This window comes from Cydia pomonella, chromosome 25 (genome assembly GCF_033807575.1).
Source record: "Cydia pomonella isolate Wapato2018A chromosome 25, ilCydPomo1, whole genome shotgun sequence".
NCBI classification, from domain to species: domain Eukaryota; kingdom Metazoa; phylum Arthropoda; class Insecta; order Lepidoptera; family Tortricidae; genus Cydia; species Cydia pomonella.
In genome coordinates, this window is record NC_084727.1 from 10289632 (window position 1) to 10309692 (window position 20061).

The 20061-nt window shown below is 36.8% G+C and overlaps 1 protein-coding gene across 1 annotated transcript; it reads left to right on the forward strand.

The window, feature by feature from the left end:
- The first annotated feature begins 1179 nt into the window (after window positions 1-1179).
- Window positions 1180-15380, forward strand: LOC133531372 (zinc finger and SCAN domain-containing protein 12-like). The gene is made up of 6 exons (XM_061869565.1): window positions 1180-1510; window positions 3511-3658; window positions 7249-7377; window positions 10268-10411; window positions 12279-12421; window positions 14353-15380. Exons 1-6 carry the CDS (start codon window positions 1355-1357, stop codon window positions 15292-15294), a joined length of 1662 nt encoding a protein of 553 aa, XP_061725549.1. The 5' UTR covers window positions 1180-1354; the 3' UTR covers window positions 15295-15380.
- Window positions 15381-20061: the final 4681 nt, after the last annotated feature.

Here is a 20061-nt window from a genome sequence, read left to right on the forward strand (position 1 = left end):
TTCGCCATAAAATCCCTTTTTTCGTGATTTTCTCGAGTGGCTCGCTTGCCACATATTTCACACTTAGTAAACCGTTTTCTCGGTGGCATTGTAATAAACTCGTTCTTTACTCTGATCAAGGTTCACTATTTTCGATATTTTCACTAAATAATAAAGAAATTGCACGAAATACCCGAACAAAACATTGAAGCCTTCATAACAAACAAAACAATTAGGCTGACAGTTGACTTGATGTAAACTTGACAGAATAAATAGCACTGACGTTTTATTTTTCTTCGTTGGCAAAGATTTGCGAAACAAGTTCCATACAAAACTTATTTTGTTCCTAGTTGCGTAAGCCTGTCACACCGTCGCGTCCTTATTGTGATTATATAGACGTAGTGATTATATGCTCTTTGTTCAGGATGTGTATGTTGAGAGTTGCCAGTAACAAATGTAACAATGCCTTGCCAATGCCAAGTGCTTGCCCAGCCAATGTTGATATTATGGAGTATTAGTTGATATTGTTGATGCATAAAAATGTCATACACGTTCTATTTTATTACATGAAGAGAGATATATTAAATTGATTACAAAACAAAACATGTTTATTTAGTTTAAAATTTTTCATCACACTTTCTCGAAAAAGATCTTATTTCATGCAGGTATACTTCCGCTTAAAACTTAGTTATTTCTACGCAAGTGTGATGAAAAACTGTGTGTGGGGGTAAGAATATTGCAAACTCGGGTCTTTAATTCCCTCCAGCCTATAGCTGTCGGGAATTACCATCCTCGTATCCAAAATTTCACTTACCCTCCTCGTTGCACAATGTACTATTGAACAATGAAACGATAAGCTGAATAAATATTTTAGTTATTGTTGCACTCTCAGATCATAGAAAGTTACTTCTTATATCTATGGTTGCACTTTCCATTTACGGTACTAAGCAGGAAAAATCTTAAAGTAACTACTAACGCCATCTGTTGTTGAATAGGCAAAATACTCAACTGACACTTGACAGTGACAGTAAGAGGACGCGACAACATTGGTATGTATTTTTTGGCAGTTGTTTTCTTATTTATTTTTACATTTGTACATTGAATAGCAATTTAAATAGCTTTAAAATACAACCTGTATCTATCGTACAAATCAAATTAAATAACAATAAATATTAATTTAAACCCATAGCACTTTGCGATTAAAAGTTTAGTAGTCTTTGGAGTATGGAGTGTGGATTTAAATTGGAGGTTATGCAATAACAAAACGCCGACAAGCAAAACAGGTTGAAACGTCAATACAATACTGAAACTACTGAAAAGAAAATCTCTTATAATTCGGAAAAATTAACTAGAACTTGCTGAAATCTACATATATATGAGTGCTACAAGCCGTAAAGGCCCGGTATTCGATCCGGGCTTGTGCCGTTGTTGCGGCGCGCTGAAGAAATGTCGCCTGTTGAACCACGAATACGAATGGCAAGGAAAGAAAGAAGTCTACTCAGATATGTTCGTGGATTGCTTTGGTTTAATGGTAGGTCCTTCATTGCTTGCTCTTTTAATTTAAGTACAACTTTATAGGTTAGATTAGATGATGTATGTAGTATTGAATACATATTAAGTAAGTTGTATACAATTGAGTCTGTTTTATGAAAATCAATTTTTAAATTAAACATATTTCGACTCAAAACTTTATACACCTGATGTTTACGCAACGCACACGTAACAAGAAGGTGCTGAAATGATCCAGGGTGGTTGATAACATAATCTATTATGACTATAACCATTCTATTATTGAAGAATAAATAAAAGGCTATATTATTGGGTTTCTTGGTCGTATAGTAGGTAATTATTGTTTTAAACTTAGAATAATTTTGAAAAAAGACAAAAATGACTACCCTGGGTGAGACTTGAACTCATGGCCTCTGGATTGATACTCCAGCGCTCTGCCACTTGATCCACCAAGACCTCATGCATAGACAGCAAAATTTCCCACTATATGGGTGTAGGGGACCCTAGCCAGTAATTATTGTTTTATGCTTAAACTCTCACAAGCAAGAAGATTTTATTTCCATCTTCTTATTTTTCATTACTGAAGGAAAGGAGTAGCTATTTTGTGATTATAGACTCATATGTTTATCCATGCCAATTGTGCATAGACTAATAAGGATGATATCATTGTTGTTTAGTATTGTTATTGTTAATTATTTTTCTCTAAAAGTTTTGCAAGTATTGTTGAAGTATTTGATTAAGCACGCTGTTGATGTTTTTTGCTTGATTATACTGACGAAGCCTGCAATTTCTGTTGAATGAAGTACATATATATTATGTGAAAAAAAAGTTTAAGTGTATGTCTTAATATTTGGAGTGGTAGGCTGTCTCCCGACCGATTACTGTCATTTAAATTTGATTAATTGAAATTAAATCTAAATTCCAACATATGAAAAATGACATATGCAACTTGAAGAGATATTACAGTTTAATCATTACAATACTGTAGTTAAATTCTTTTTGTTGTTGTCCTAAGGCACCCCAGAGATGCAGAGAGCCTTCACAAGCTTGTGCCACACCATTCTATTTTCAGCAATCCTTCTGACCTTGCTCCATTTCATCCTGATGCTCATAGCTCACTCTCCGATAGTAATCAACAAGAGTGTACAGGACGCCTGGAGCCATGACTTCCATCTGGTGGTTTCCAACCGAATGCAATGTTTGCATTATGCTTTCCCCTCTCCAAATAGTATGTTCTAACCGTCTCCATTTCCATGTCGCGATTTCTACGTCAATAGCCGGGTCCACACAGAGCGAGCATACGCGTGAGGCAATATCCTCACGCACAAAACGGCCATTGTAGAAGTGCCTCGGCCAAGGCGGGGCACGTGCTATGCTCGTCCTAGCACGCCACCTCGGCTGACACAAGTCTACACTGGCCATTTTGTGCGTGAGGAAATTGCCTCGCACGTATGCTCGCTCAATGTGGACCCCGCTAATGGGTGTTTGTCGGCATATACTCCATAGCTCTTCGTTTCAAATGGTTTTTGACCAGAAAACCAGAAGGATCTCAGGGACTTGTTGACGACACTGTTTATTCGTTAGGCCTTTCGTCACTCTCCACGTTTCGTAGCCAACAAGCAACACAGGTTTCATAATGGATTTGGAGGGGGATAGTTTAACGCGTCATGAGCATTCGACTCCCAAACAATCTTTAATTGAGCGAATGCAGCCTTTCACCTTCTTCATCCTGCGCTCAATTACTCCATCTGCTCCTCGTTTGCAGGACTCCACTTGGACAGTGAGTGTAAGCTCTCGCCCCCAGCATCAGCAGCTCCATTGTACATGACTTAAATTCTCTTTAATGTAGTGTAAATGCAGATTCAAGAGCTGTCAAAGCATGAACATGCGTGATACATATCACATATGGTCCAACACTCTGTTATATTCATGCCCAAACTATACTTGTTAGTTGTTAAATATGACTAAAATAATTCATATTTATTTGAATGAAAACAATATCAAATTCTGTCATATTTCCAGCTTTCACACCTAGATGGCTCCGAGCTGGAGCGCCTCATATGCGCGACCTGTGTGCTCCGTCTGCGGGACGCCAGTGCGTTCCGCGGGCAGGTGCTGCGCTGTGAGGAAACACTGCTGCAGGCCAGCATACATGTGCATGGAGACAATGGTATTGCTACCTCTTTTTAGTACGAATATATCTGCACAAACAAGATTAAAACTTGAATTATTATATTAATAAGGTAATAAAGTTCCTAGATAGGTATAGGCACTGTGAATGTCATCTCGCTTTGTGTGGTAGGGCACAGCACAGTGGATGTCATTCCAGATCTACAGCAGAGCCCAATTGGGGAAGTACCTCCACCTTACAGAAAACCGCAGCCAAATAACACTAGACCCTACTCATAGTGTTGTGTTCCTGCCAGTGAGTAAGATTGCCATAGCTAAACCAGGGTGCGGGGTGTTCGGGTCGGCAACGCGCATGTACACCTCTGGAGTTGCAGGCGTCCGTAGTCTATGGTGACCGCTTATCATCAGGTGGGCCGTATGCTTGTTTACCACAGACGTAATATAAAAAAAGATGTTTTATGTAATAGTACAGATAATTTATAGAAACAATACAATGTAAATGTAACAGTCACTAAACATTACAGAGTTACATTTCTCCATCTCTAGCTGACTGTTAAAGAATAACACCTTATTTTTTTCATCCTATTTTATATAAATTGTAGATTAATTGTTGTTTAAGCTTAGAAATAAATGAAAAGTGGAAAAAATTACTGTTTTGGGTTGCGTTGAGGTTGGGGTTGTTTCGCTGTATTGGGTAAGGCCTTGGTAGCTTAGATGCAAGGCTCGGAAACCGGTTACATTTCCAAACCGTTATCATGTACTTTGCGCAAAACCTTTTAAACCGTTTCGTTCGTAAAACTGTTATTTTTAAACCGGTTTTTAAGATAAAGTTCTTGTCCGATTAACAGGTTTAGAACCATAGGAATCGGTTTCTTCCTATGTCGGTGTCTTGGTTTACGCAGCACACCACCGCGCCAGCTCGTCTCGTCGTTCGTCGAATAAACCGGTTTATTTGGGTTACAATAAAGTTCTTAAAACGTTCGCGTTCTTATGAAAGTTCGGAGTAAAACCGAAATAAACCGGTATTTATTATTATTTGTAAAGCAGGCAGGCAGTTGAAAAAACTGATAATGCCTGTATCCAGAGACATCAATAAAGTTTTCAGTGTTGAGTAGAATTTGCATTGAGCTTATCTAATTTATTCTCATTGACACTAGGCCGATACTATATCCTCTGGGAGTCTGTTCCAAGCTTTGACCACTCTGTTGCTAAAGAAGTGTCTATGAGGATTGTTGTAGGACCTGCAAGACACCAGCTTATACTGATGACCCCTCAGACAGTTGTTGTTATTGCGCTCTAGCATCTTATGAAAATCTTTGAGGTCAGTGTCAGCTTTTGACGACCGGTTTGGCCTAGTAGGTAGTGACCCTGCCTACGAAGCTGATGGTCCCGGGTTCAAATCCTGGTAAGGGCATTTATTCGTGTGATGAGCACGGATATTTGTTCCTGAGTCATGGGTGTTTTCTATGTATTTAAGTATTTATAAATATTTATATATTATATATATCGTTGTCTAAGTACCCTCAACACAAGCCTTATTGAGCTTACTGTGGGACTTAGTCAATTTGTGTAATAATGTCCTATAATAAAAAATAATAAAAAAGTCTTTGGTTAGTATTCTGTATGTCTCAATCAGGTCTCCACGTTCTCTGCGCTCTTTCAAGGTTGTGAGCTTCAGGAAGTGCAGTCTTTCTTCATAGGGCGTTTCTTCGGTATCTTGGTGAAACTACGTTGAACCTTCTCCAACATCTCAATATCCTTGATAAAATAAGGGCTCCCTTGAAATGCATACTCCAGTATAGGCCTGACATAGGTTTTGTGAATTTTGAGCATCATATCCGGCATCAGATTCCCAAAAGCTTTTCTTATGAGGTAGATAAGGCTCTGCTTTCTTAACGATTGCATATGTTCTTCCCATTTCAGGGGGCCTACCGCGAAAACCGAAATTCGCAAATTGCGGGGATCTTTCTCTTTTACTCTCACTAAGACGTAATTAGAGTGACAGAGGAAAATGCCCGCAATTGACGAATTTCGATTTTCCCGGTAGCCGCCCTGGTCCTCGGTGATTTTGACGCCCAGATCGATTGGTGCCTTAACAGCTTTTAAGGGAGTGTTGTTCAAATTATATGTGTAATGAGGGTTTTTTTTACCTATGTGCAGAACAGTACATTTTGTAGAATTCAGGTTTATGAGCCATTCTTTACACCAGTTCCATACTTTGTTCAGGTCGTCTTGTAGCAGGTTATAGTCGAGCGCCCGCCGGGGCGCACGCGGTCGAATGCTGATAGCGACCCTGCGGCACCCAATCTAAGGCGGAGCCGGCATTCGTTGGTGGTTTTAGACGGTAGTCCTTTACTGGTTAGTCCGTCATCGCCCCTAGTTTCCCCCGGACTAGGTGGCATGCGTAAAAGCATTTCCCCAACGATAAAAAAAAAAAAAAAAGGTTATAGTCGAGCAACGGGTTGGCAAATAATTTAGAGTCATCTGCAGAGGTACTGATGTTGCAGTTTAAGCAGTGAGGCAAGTCAAAAGTGTATTTACCGCTATTTTTAAACCGATTTTGAGCCTTGCTCAGATGAGAGCTTACCGATCTGTCGAAAACCTCGGGCAATGGTGATATGTATTGTATGGACTGACGTTTATTAACATGGCTATTTGTATGCTACGTACAAATAACCATACATTTGATGTGCCCCTCCTCCGCAAAAATCGGCAGACTTTTTTGTACAGAAGATTGCGGACAAGGTGTTTCCCGTTGTTAAATCCTGCAAGAATGGAAGCGCACTGCACTGGGCTAGCGATCCGGTGGTCGTGGGTTCAAATCCCACGCACAGGGAATTTTTCCATTATTATTATTATTATTATTATTTTCCATTATTGATTTATGTCTAAGCTTGAATAGCATTGCTGCTTGATACCAAATTAAATGTTATTTAATTCATTCATTTATTAAATGAAATGGACATAACATTAGTAACATTACACTCCATTTTTTTTCTAGATGTACCTATTGGATTCTTCTTCCTCGCGTTGTCCCGGCATTTTGCCACGGCTCATGGGAACCTGGGGTCCGCTTGACAACTAATCCCAAGATTTGGCGTAGGCACTAGTTTTTACGAAAGCGACTGCCATCTGACCTTGCAGCCCAGAGGGTAAACTACGCCTTGTTGGGATTAGTCCGGTTTCCTCATGATGTTTTCCTTCGCCGAAAAGCGACTGGGTAAATATCAAATGATATTTCGTACATAAGTTCCGAAAAACTCATAGGTACGAGCTGGGGTTTGAACCCGCGACCTCCGGATTGCAAGTCGCACGCTTTTACCACCAGGCCACCAGCGCTTCATCAAGTTATATTTGATTCAATCTATAAAAATATAAAATAAAATATATTTTAGGGGACATTCATACACAAATTGACTAAGTCCCTTGTGTTGTACTCAGACAACGATATATATAATATACAAATACGTAAATATATAGAAAACACCCGTGACCCAGGAACACAAATAAATGCCCTTACGGATTCGAACCCAGGACCATCGGTTTCACAGGCAGGGTCACTACCCACTAGCCAGACTGGTCGGTCGGTATGTAACTGCAATTTTAACCAACTTAATTGTGGTATTCCAGTGCTACCAGAGGTGAAGCAGGAACCGGAAGTGAATCTAGAGGAGCGGCCCGGGGAAGTATCCGAGCCCCCTGAAGCTGATGATGACGTCATGGACCCGGACTATGTGGACGAAGGCGTCAATAACGGGGGTATGTAAACCTCATTGGGGCCATTTTACTTTTTCTACTCGTCGACTGTAATAGTTGAATTAACATTTTAGAATAAGAAAAGAATAAGAAACCATTTATTGCCACACAAAATACAATGTTTCACTTAAAAATAATAATAATAGGCATGCGCGGCAAAAGGAACGGACTCAGCGTACGCTGCGTCAGCCATTTTATTAATTGCGCATAAATTGATTGCGCAGCGCTGATTTTCAGTCCGTCCCCTTCACTGAACCACATTGATATGACATGCGGGTTAATGGATTTTTTGTTTTATTACCAGAGATAGCTAGTGTATACAATTATAGTACGAAAAAAATAAAGAAATTTTTATTACAAGTGAAAATTTAATATTTTAATTTGGTATTTACTTGATATTGACAACTGGTTACATTTATAACTCAAGTATTTTACTGAATAGGTACAAACAATGCCATAGTCATAAGTTTCGTTCATTGAAACGTACAGCGATAAGTAATAGTACTTTTTGTATGAGAGAATACTTATAAATAAAATAAAAAAAAATACAAACTTATAAACAACAGGATTAGTAAGTGTCCAAAATATAGCACAACACCATTTTAAATAATTATATCCTCTGAGGAAATTTGGTAATTTAATAAAAGTAAGCTCAATTTGCCTTTAAAGGTTGGAAGGGACATTTTAGCTCGCAATGGCGGTGGTAGGTCGTTCCAGATCTTAGATGCAGAGTATTTGAAGCTACCACGATAACCTGCTGTTTTATGTTTCGGGGCACTCATTTTATTTAGAAACTTACTGCGAGTATTCCGACCGTGAACGTCTTTCATCCATCGAAACTTATTATAAAGATATTCTGGTTTATGACTAGAGACTATATTTTTAACCATACTGGCCATATGCAAGGTTCTACGTGCTGCCATCTTCAGAATTTTTCTCTCGTTTAGAAACGGTGTGATATGGGCTCGCTTTGGCACCGAGAAACAAAACCTAGTACAAGCATTTTGAACGCCACGCGTATCGTACGCGGCGCGTAATCCTGAACTTTGTCGGTACGCATGAAGATTGATATTGGGCTGTAGCCGCGCACGTCATATGACGTCTTTGGCGGTCAAAAGGTTAACCCTTTTCCAGGCCGCACCAATCTACAAGGTTTTCCCAAAAAAATCAAATATATTCAAATAAATCCCGCTTTGATGATTAATTTGAAGTCAAGTCACATTTTCCAAAAGTGCTATCTAATTTGAACTTTAAATCGGATGGCTAAGGTTGAAATTATATTGGCGCGTATGTGGTCCATAAATCGTACTATGCCTGGAACGAAATCTTAACCCTTGATTTCGTTAACTATAGTTGCTTACTTTTCATGTATGGGCTCCCAACTCAACTATAATAATAATTTCGATACGCTGTAGTAACCTAAGAAAAATAGACCAATCGCGTGCCGCCACGCTCCCATATAACAGACTAAACGGGGGACGGGCGGGTGGTGGACGTCGGGTGCTTATGTGTTTTGTACTACATTTTTGTCTACTGAGATACCATGTTCATTAATTACTTAGGTTTTATAGTAAAGTATTATATTAGATGACTTGTAAAAAAGGTAAAAAAAAAAATCGTTTATTAAAAATCGAGGTATTATATAAAAGGTGTTTTTTTTTTGTGAATTTCAAGGGTGCATCCTTGAGATTAAATTAAGTAACTTTGGCAAAGACACTGGTATTCTGACTAACTCAATTTCGGAGATAATCATTATTTAATTTTTATCTTATAAGGCCCTTACGATCGTGTACACTTGGCTTAGGGACTGTTTACATATTGATTAGTGTTAAGTATGACGTATACATTTGGTACTAAACGTAAGTACTTTCTCGGACGATTGATGTTATAAATGACATTGAAATGTCAGTTTTCAATTGTTTGGTTGAGTTAAACGTAATGCCCGTGTTACAACAGCGCTATATGCAACATTTAATTACATTTTATAAAAATAAAAAAAGTTTTTTTTTATTTTAAAATTAACTACGCCATTTAGTTTCCTCAAACGTACTTACCGATAGCTCGAAGTTAACGGAATTCAATAAAACACGGTGTGTACAATAGTGATATAATCAAGCTTTTCAATCTCGTACCCTACTTAGGCAATGAAGCTAAAAAGCTCTCTATTATATCATAATTGTATAAAATACTATTTAGGTGGCTGCTTAGAATTATAAAACTTAGAAACCTGGTTTCATAATGCCGTTAAACTTGTTAACCCTCTGACCGCCAAAGACGTCAATTGACGCGCGCGGCTCCAGCCCAATATCAACCTTCGTGCATTCCGACAAGGTTGACAATGACGCGCCGCGCACAACGTCCAAAGCGATGATTCAAAGAACAGCTCATATTCTGCTTCTAATGAACATACATATTTAAAACATTCAGTGCCGGGAACCCACCTGGTGGGCGCTCGTGAACTTTGTTCAGATGCTGGACAACCCGCTGGGCGGGTTGTTTTGTATGCAGATATAGACCACCGGTTTCTGGGGTAGTGCGCCGTTTTTTGTCTGGCAGTGAATGTGTAGAATCAGGTGTTACTTTGCGAAAATCCATATTAATTAAAACAAATAAAAATATCACTTTGCTTATTCGAGAAAAGATAACGTGCTAGTCAATCAGTGCTAACCCGTTATACTTACTTGCGTATTTTTACATGCAATTAATGTTCCCATCTTCCCACCGTAAAAATAAATACGCAAATAAATATAACAACCCACCACCGAAAGTACAAAACTCGACAGGTGTATCGCATCTCTACGAGGCATCCTCAGGAGGTGTTGACGGTTCGAAGTCCGACGATTGAATCATGACTGGCTGATGTATGTTTTAATTAACATAAATATATATCCAGATTTAGACGTCGCGGTGGAGAAACCAAAGAAGTCTCCGAAGAAGGAAAAGAAAAAAGTGAAGCGGCGAGAGAAGCGCGGCAAGCGCGAGCTTATGGAGAAGATGAGGAAGACTGGAGAAAGGCTGAGGAAACTGGAGAAAATCGGTAAATCATCTCTATATATTCAATACATTAACTTAACTCTAGCGCCAGCGGATTACTTTACAAAAAATAGGCAGTGAAAATTGAACTAGAAAATAGGATAGGCGGTTTTTATTATAAAATAAATAAATAAATATTATGGGACAATTTTACACAAACCGACCTTTCCGCATAAGTAGCTCGATAAGGCTTGTATTGTGAGTACATTATATATAAAAGGTACATATTGCAATACTTTTTTATGTATTGAAATAAGTTCATTAAAAGAAATGAATGTAATTACGTTCCAATTAAAAATGATATATTTAATTGAAGTTACATTAAATTCCGTTAAAATGGACTAACCCTTGACAACCTTTAACATAACCAATGACGGTTATACACGCGAAAATAAACGAGATGTGTATGCACGTCTAGAACACTTTAGTGTCAGGTAAGAACTTGTTTCCGAAATAGATGAAAAGAAGTATTTAGTATTTACCCGACTGCCAAAGGGAGGAGCGTAATGTTTTTCGAGTGTATGTATGTATGTCTGTTTCTTTGTGGCCTGCTGTAGCATAAACGATTTAATGGATTTTAATTGTATGAGGTATCGTTACATTCGTCTTGATCACGGGAGTGTCATAAGATGTTTTTTTTGGGGGTAACTAATAAAAAGTTATAAATCGGTTTTTTGGTTTTTTTTTTTATAATAATTTGAATATAATTTTTTACTTATAAAAATGGCGTTTGTCTTGGCAAGTTTTAGTTTTGTGGACGGGTATAGTTTATAAACTATACAGGGTATAGTGTATAAATACACAAACAATTTTACTACCTTAGATAATTTTAGACAGATCAAAGATATAAAATAAATTCATTCATTTGTCTTCATTGTCAATATGCCGTACGGGAATTTAAATTAGAGAATGTTTGTTGTAGCAACGGGCTCAAAATCCCCTGCCCTGATTGCCCTAGTTCGGTTTTTTTGCTTTAAAAAGAAGGCAGGCGATCTTGACGTGTCTTTTTATTAAAAATCACTTTTGTAAAATAAGTCACGGCAAGTAGTAACGTAATAGTACATTACGATACAAGTGCGAAAAATAGGAAATTCGAAACGAGTGGCGATAAATTAAAACACGACCGAAGGGAGTGTTTTAAATCGACACAAGCTGCGAATTGCCTATTCGCAAATGTATCGTAAAACGTTTTACAGTACATATGGCCCTTTAAATGTTCGACACAGTAACGTAATATGCTAATTTTCGCACTAGTGCTATAAAGTAGCACCATATGTACTGTAAAAGTAATTATATATAATATTTCTTTTTTTTATACCACGATGGTGGCAAACAAGCATACGGCCCGCTTGATGGTAAGCAGTCACCGTAGCCTATGGACGCCTGCAACTCCAGAGGTGTTACATGCGCGTTGCCGACCCTTTAAAAATCTGTACACTCCTTTTACGACATATATGATCTTTTACATTATTTTGCTTTCATAAGTAGTATAAATTATTTTTATAAGCGTTTTTCAGTAAAGAGACACGTCAAGATTGTTTACCTTTTTTCGAATTATAAAAAGCGAACTATAGTATGCATGTTATTTTGTTAGTGGCCATAGGAACTTTGGTGTTTGGGGTTTTTAGAATCGGCTCGATGACTATTAGTTGCCCGTGGTAAGAAAAGTACAGTCAACGACAAAAGCTTGTATCAAATATTAAATTTTTGCCAAAAACTATTTTTTTTTTCTCTTATTTTACGGTTGGTTTTTCTAACGGTTTTAGACGACGGGACTAGTCACATAATGCGGTGTTTTTTAGCTTTTAGAAAATAAACTGTTTTTGGGGTCCATAACTGCAATATTTTATCATCAACATTTGTTATCGCAGAAATCCAACCAGCAGTGGAGAAGAAGCGAGTGGTGGACGCGGACTACAAGGCGTACAAGGACTGCGTCACGCTCGTAGAGAGCTCGTACGCGTGTCCGTTCGACACTTCTTTCAGCGATTATTTCTGCGTCTATTGCCGACAGGTACTGTATTGTATTGTAATACGGGCGATTTTCCGCAACTCGACGACTGGCGCCTATTTTGCCGACAGGTATCTCTAATAGGGTTGTTTCCAATTTTTTGAAACGCTCGTATTACGTTCTATATTAACTAAAAGTTGCCCTAAAATTCAACTTTTATACTAAAAACGCTGACATTTGTCATTTGTTGTTTATCGCCTAACTGTCAACAGTGTCAATCCGAGAGTTGTGACGTCATCAGAATCTTCAATGACGTTTCGAGTTTGGTCACGTGAGGTGTGCCAAAAGATATTTTAAATTCAATATTTACAAAAATATGGTCAATACAGGTCCCCTAAAAGTAGTTTAACATGTTCTTATAATCCAAAAGAATTTATTGGGATACAATTATGCCCTAAGATTTGTAGATGGAAACAACCCTATTATATAGCAAATACCGTCAACCGGGGTGGTTTCAATCGAATGATAGAATGTGTGGGTAGATATTAAGAAATTGACAGGTAAATCTCTTTTTAAGTCTTATTATTATTAATAATTTATTTAGAAACACAAACAGAAGAAACACATATACAAATAGATTTGAAGTACAATGTAGTTATTAAGTACATAATACTGATTTAAACTTTCACGATTTTTACACATTATTAACTAACACAAACGGGACTTAGTACTCGATTAAGTCCCGTGTGTGTTAGTTAATAAAGTACATAATATTAACATACATACTAACAGCAGAAAGAAAATGAAATCATGGGCCATACCTAAATTCTATTTACCTATTCTATTTATTTATATATTGTCTCTATTCACCCCGTTTGACGATACTTTATTTATTTATTATTTTACTATCATTATTATTATAATTAGATTAGAGTCCTTTGAGTCCTCTGCTTTGAAACTCGACTCAGTTTTTCAAACTCACATATTAAGTCTAAACTCTAGTTCTTTTCAACTTGTTAGAGACTCGAGTCTTTTGTAGGGACTTGAGTCCTTTTCAGAGAGCTAATTTTTTTGTTACCAAAATTTCGAAATGCTTTGTCTTTAAGTGATATTCGTGGATTAGGCACACAAATTGTACAATAACGCATAATTTCTTTACTTTTATTTAGGCTAAACCTATGAAATTGTTGACGGAGTCTTTATTCGGAGACTCGAGTCCTTTTGAGGTCTCTTAAAAAAGACTCGCCTCGGGACTTATAAAACTCGGAAGTTTTTTAGCGCCGAGTTTCGTAAAAACGAGTCGAGTTCTTCAAATTCAGACTCAAAAGACGAGTTCGAGTTCCTACCAACACTACTATGTAAAGTGATGTTCGGTCGACCCCGGTGAATATGTATTTTCATCATTTTCTTTTTTGTTTATGACCATTTATGTACTTAGTGACATCTACCGTAAGAATATTACATTACATACTTAATTTATCCCGTTGACCGCCAAGGAAACGTATAGACGTGTATACACGTCAAGAACTATCGGGTGCACTGATGAATCTGGAAGTATGTACTTTTTGTTATTATTACTTTGCGAGAAGGTTACTGAAAGAGCTTTGATTATTTTTAACCATCGACGCAAAAAAGTTTGACGACCAATGTCTGTCTGCCTGTCTGTGGCATCGTAGCTTTCCAACGGATGGGCCGATTTGATGCGGTTGTTTACGTGAAATCCTTCGGTGTTTCTTAGGTATGTTTGATGAAAATAGATCCAGGAGTTTTAAGAGCAACAGCTCTTTTCCAAAATGATGTTCTTAAGGTATTTTTGGGCGTAGGATTTTTTATATATTGAATAGTTACCGTCATTAAAAAAAGAAAGTGTTGTTTTCTTGTCTATACTGGCATTAGTATTTCAAAAGAAAACCATTTAATGACTTTGTGGGTATATTTTTATACGTGACGTCTAGGATTGTTTTTTCGAAGGTTAACCGAAGCTTATTTTCCAGGTATTCACGGACCCCGACAAACTGCGTGAACACACCCTCACCCACGACCCTGTCGCCTACAAAGACATCGTGACAGCTGTCAAAAAGCTCCCCCAAATCGACGTCCACCGAATAGACTGCCGCCTTTGCTCTGTCAAAATTGATTCCCTTGACACTTTCAAAGATCACCTCAATAATGTTCACGGTATGACATTTTACCCTAACCCTAGCGATTTTCTAATTTACAAACTAACTTTGACAAACTTGACGTGTCTAGAATGTAATCAAACTTTTGGATTTTTCCACGCATTAAGAAAACACATGGCGGAACATTTCGGCACTTGTATCTGCGATGTTTGCGGCGCACATTATTTCGAAGAGCGAATGTTAATTTTACATCAAAAAACACATCAGAGAATCGACGAGAATTTCCCATGCAAAGATTGTGGTAAAAACTTCAAATCTAAGCATAGTAGGTATTTACACGAAGCGCGAACACATAAAAAGGAACCGGCGTATCAATGTGTCAAATGCGATGCTGTATTATTTTCTTATACTTTAAGATATCGTCATATGATTGAGGTGCATGGCGAAGAAAGGCTTTTTCCATGCGAACATTGCGACAGAGCATACGACAGTCGAAAATCACTCCGAGAACATAATAGGCGATCTCATTTAAAAATATTTAAACATCAATGCGATTTGTGCGATAAAAGATTTTACTTGCCTTCAAGACTTAAAGAGCATATGGCTACACATACTGGGGAAAGGAATTATAGGTGTGAATATTGTGGTAAGAGTTATCCGAGACTTAGAGGCTTGAAGGTGCATATGCAGTCGCATGGGGCGGAGAAGAAGTTTAGATGTACTTTGTGTGGGGCAGCTTTTACGCAGAATGTTAATTTGAGGAATCATGTGAAGAGACAGCATCAGGGCTTAGATTTGGATGAATTTCATGATTAATTTGAATATATCAGTTATACAGGCAATACACTAAGTAATCGAATCGAATGTTTCTTTATGTAAGGGTAATTGAACCTAATGTCTGATTGTGTAATACATAAATAAAACCGGCCAAGTGAGAATCGTACTCGCGCACGAAGGGGAAGGGTACCATTATCTATAAAAACGCCAAAAAAGTCATCTGTTGTATCGGAGCCCCATTAAATATTTATTTTATTCTGTTTTTAGTATTTGTTATTATAGCGGCAACAGAAATACATCATCTGTGAAAATTTCTACTGTCTAGCTATCACGGTTCATGAGATACAGCTTGGTGACAGACTGACAGACAGACAGACGGACGAACAGCGGAGCCTTAAATAGGGTCCCGTTTTACCCTTTGGGTACGGAACCCTAAAAACCATTACCTACTGAGGTAGTTTTGAGCTCACCTTACAAATGTTCTTAAGAGTCCGCAGCAAGCTCGGTTCTCCGTACAAAAGTTACGCTCGCATTTTTAAACGACTAGCTAGATTGCTCTGAAACTTTGTACTCACAATAGGATAAGGCATATCTATGCCTGTAATGAGTTTATGTAGCTTCAGATATCATAGTTAAAAAATACAGTGAATTAAGTTTTTCATACAAATCTTGTTTTTGGTCCATTTCGTTTGTTTTATAAGCTGGAGCTATATAAACAAATTACAGGACTAAATAAATATACCTCATGTCATGTCATTGTATGTGCAAATTTTCATTACAATCCAACACGTAGTTTTAAAACTCATTTTAAAACTACGTTTTGGATTGTAATGAAACGAAACTCCGTTTGTATGGGAAGGTGAAACTTGGCCGAGCTTGCTGCCGATCTCAATCTAAACATTTCGATATCGAAAAGACACATAAATCTCAGTATGGCCAATACCATAATATTAAATTTTTTGATCGCCATTTGTTTAAAAAAACGCACATGCCAACGTCATTGTTATTTAGCAAATGTAAACCTTTCTTGTAAGTAAAGTTTGACATTGTACCCAATAACGTTTATAACCGTTCTTGGAGTGTAAGCATGACGCGTTTAGACGTCCTTGACGTTCCAAGGGTTGATCTGCAATATTTGGTAAGCTCTCAAAAAAAATTCAGAAATTTTCAAACCAAAGATTGATTGTTAAGTCTAAGACAAATTCGTGCTTAGAATTTCACAGCTAGCTAATGTATACAGTCGTCTGCGTCTTATGCAGTCACCAGCTCCATTAAAACATGACATGTACACTGTAGGCTGGTAAAACCCGATAGATTCTAACCACACTTTCCTGAGGTCATAAGGAGCAAAAAAATTCATGTGAGTTTTGGTCAAATTCAGGAAAAAAAATTTTTTGGCGAAAAAAAAATTTTTTTTTGCGTTTTCTGCTCACGAAATGTTATTCCTTATTACTTAAACGTTATTTTGGCGAAAAAAATCATTACAACGAATGAGTAAAGTTTTTTTTCTTATTTACACGAGTTTCCTTTAAAACTTTAATGTATGTCAGTAGGTACATATGTCTAAACCAAGTCACATAGTACCAGCATCGCAGCCAAAAAGGCATTTTTCACTAAGTTATTAAATAAAAAAAAATCACAAGAAGTGGCATTAAAACGAGACCGATTTCATTAAACTTTGTTTAAAGTCTGTCGGGTTTTACCAGCCCTCGTATACCTCAACTTCAGCTGTCAAACCAGAGGCGTAATAACTTTCTTAGATTTTACACATCTTATACAACAATGAATCTTTAAAATCATAGCATTTATTATTCATAAATATTAACCTTTTAACCGCCGTAGTCCGATATATAAGACATACAATATCCAGCTCATTTCGTCGCAGTCTGGTAAATAAGACAAAACTTCGTGTACCTTCGTTACGTATCGGTGGCGACACGAACATGCTTAATGAAAAATTCTATGTATAGTTCGTTTTTTTAGAATTAGAAAAAAGGTAAACAATCTTGACGTCTTTTCTTTAAACATTAGTTTATATTACTTATGAAAACAAAAGTATGTAAATAATCGTATATGTTTTGTAATTATACCTAGAGATTTTCCTAGCACGAACGTCATGTTGTTAGTGCTTGACAAAAGAAAAACATCGAACAATCCTGTTATCGATGAGTAACACTTCAACCTTAATAATTTTCCATATTTCCGCTTATTTATTTTATTTATTCGTATGGCATCCGGTATACTCCCATTACATAAGTGGAAGTTGAAAAATCTTTTAGTCAATAAAAGTGGATTCTAAGACTCGAAGCAGTTTGACAGAAAATATGTAAAAAAAACCTGTATGGTGGTTTTATTGTGCGATGGCCATTTTGATGCCAATCTCGGTATATTTGCGTGTCATGGATTTTCTTTTAAATATAAAGTAGGTAGGTAAATTATTAATAAATTAATAAGTTCGTAATTCTAGTTCATTTATTTCCAAACATGCCACATTTGATAAGTCATTATTATGACAGTTATAAGATATCGATAATACAATATATCGATAAACTAAATATCGGATGGAAGTCTCTTGCGTTGCCTTGTTCGTGCTAGAAAAATCTGTAGGTCTATTTTATAATTGACATGTTTGCTGTGACTTTTTTTCAAATATAAATTTTAATCAAAAGTCGTTATGATAGCTTTCCTTCTTTCTAATGTTAAAAATAAAAGCTTGTAAAAACGAAGTATGTATAAGCGGTTAAAAGGTTAAAGGCATCAATTACTACATTTTTAGTATTAAATGTATTAAAATCGTGTATCTAACAATCACTTGCAGTTATAGAATCTCTAATATTATTTTAATGATAATAAAACCCAAAGTATTTTAAAATAATTTATTTTGTAACATAGTTATTTATTTTATTTACGAGTATCTTTTGTGAATAGAGATGGTTAATAAAGATGTTTAGTATTTATGGAGTTTTTTAATACCCAAACATTAATTATACCTAAAATAGTATATTTATTTGCAAGAAATTTAAATTGGATGAATTTCGGACGACCGTCTGGCCTAGTGGGTAGTGACCTTGCCTATGAAGCCGATGGTCCTGGATTCGAATCCCGGTAAGGGCATTTATTTGTGTTGGGCACAGATAGTTATTCACGAGTCATGGATGTATTGAAGTATTTGTATATTATACAGTAAGTACGTATCTTTTTTTTTTTATACCACGTCGGTGGCAAACAAGCATACGGCCCGCTTGATGGTAAGCAGTCACCGTAGCCTATGGACGCCTGCAACACCAGAGGCATTACATGCGCGTTGCCGACCCTTTAAATACCTGTACACTTTCTTTTTTGAAGAACCCCATACTGTAGCCCCTCGGGAAAACCTCGGCAGGAAGCTCATACCACAGACGAAGCGTTAGCGGGAGGAATATCTGAACGTAAAGCAATTAAGCATACTGAAAAACTTTACTATGGGACCAACCCCGAAATTACGAAAAAAATGGACTCTCCCATAGGAAATTTCAACATCAGTCCAGCAATATGTATGAAACAGTCAAATTATTTCTCGCGATTTCAGGTACAGGGTACTCACATAGATGAGATTAACCCCAATTTTTTTTTGTTCAAATCGGTCGATTTGATCATCACGTCTGGACCGGCCTTTATGCGTTCTATACAAGGTGCCCGTGAGCATTGCGAGAGATTTTAACAGTATATTCCTGATCATATTTAAAGACTAAAATGCCCTAAATAAACTTTTTTGGTTTGCGCCTAATTTCAGAGTAAAGCCACTTTAAAAAAAAAAAACATTATTGTAAACTTAGTGCAAAACGCCTTTTTGATGGCGATTCTGCCTCAATGGAACCTAGTCCAAATATCCTTATTGATAGATGTCAAAAAGTGACAAGTAACACTTTGTAAAAAATAGGTTTTACAAAAAAAAGTTCAAATTCTTTTTTAGTTACGGTTTTACAAATAACTAACTGCTTTGGCTCAGCGATCCAAAAAGAATCTTGGCCTCCGAAACGAGAGCCGCCGGTTTTACAAATAGCGTTTACATTTCATGTACAGTCAACATCAAATGTAACGGATCAAACAAGGTGTCAAAAGTATCTACCATTCTCTAACAGCCGTACAAAAAGTGATGGTTCTATATGTAGAACAATTAAGACTGTAAAAGATATATTTCTGAACGTGAATATCAAAGATTTATCTATATTTGAAAAAGTTATCAGGTATATCAGATACTTTTGGTGCGTTGTTTCGTCCGTTACTATTGATGCTGACTGTACCAATACAAGACATCGAAAAAAAAGATTTTTTTTTGTTTATGTGAAATTGACTTAAACTCATATCACATTTTTTTTCCTTCTTTTGGCCTCAGACATGCGTGGTTAAAATCTTTCAGGTTCCTCGTGGGCGACTTCGCCAAGGAAATTTAGGATTTTGATGCCTCTACTAGGGTTTTTATTATTTAAAGGCTTAAAAGAAACAATAACGCTTTATAAATATGTTTAATATAAACATGAGCATGTATGTACGGTTGACAAAAAATCTAATAAATAGGTATGTTTATTTGTTTTCATCACACTTCCTCGAAAAAGATCTTATTTGATGCAGGTATACAGGTGGACAAAGGCATGTATTGTTCCCGAGGGAGCTACACCTTTTTTTTTAAATTGTGTCACTAATTCATACGAACCAAGTAGGTATAAACGAGTTTTACTTTTAAAATACTGACGTTTATAACTTATTTTTATTGTTTATGTTAAAAAATATTTAATTTGATTAATTTCATAGCTGTTTAAATTATTT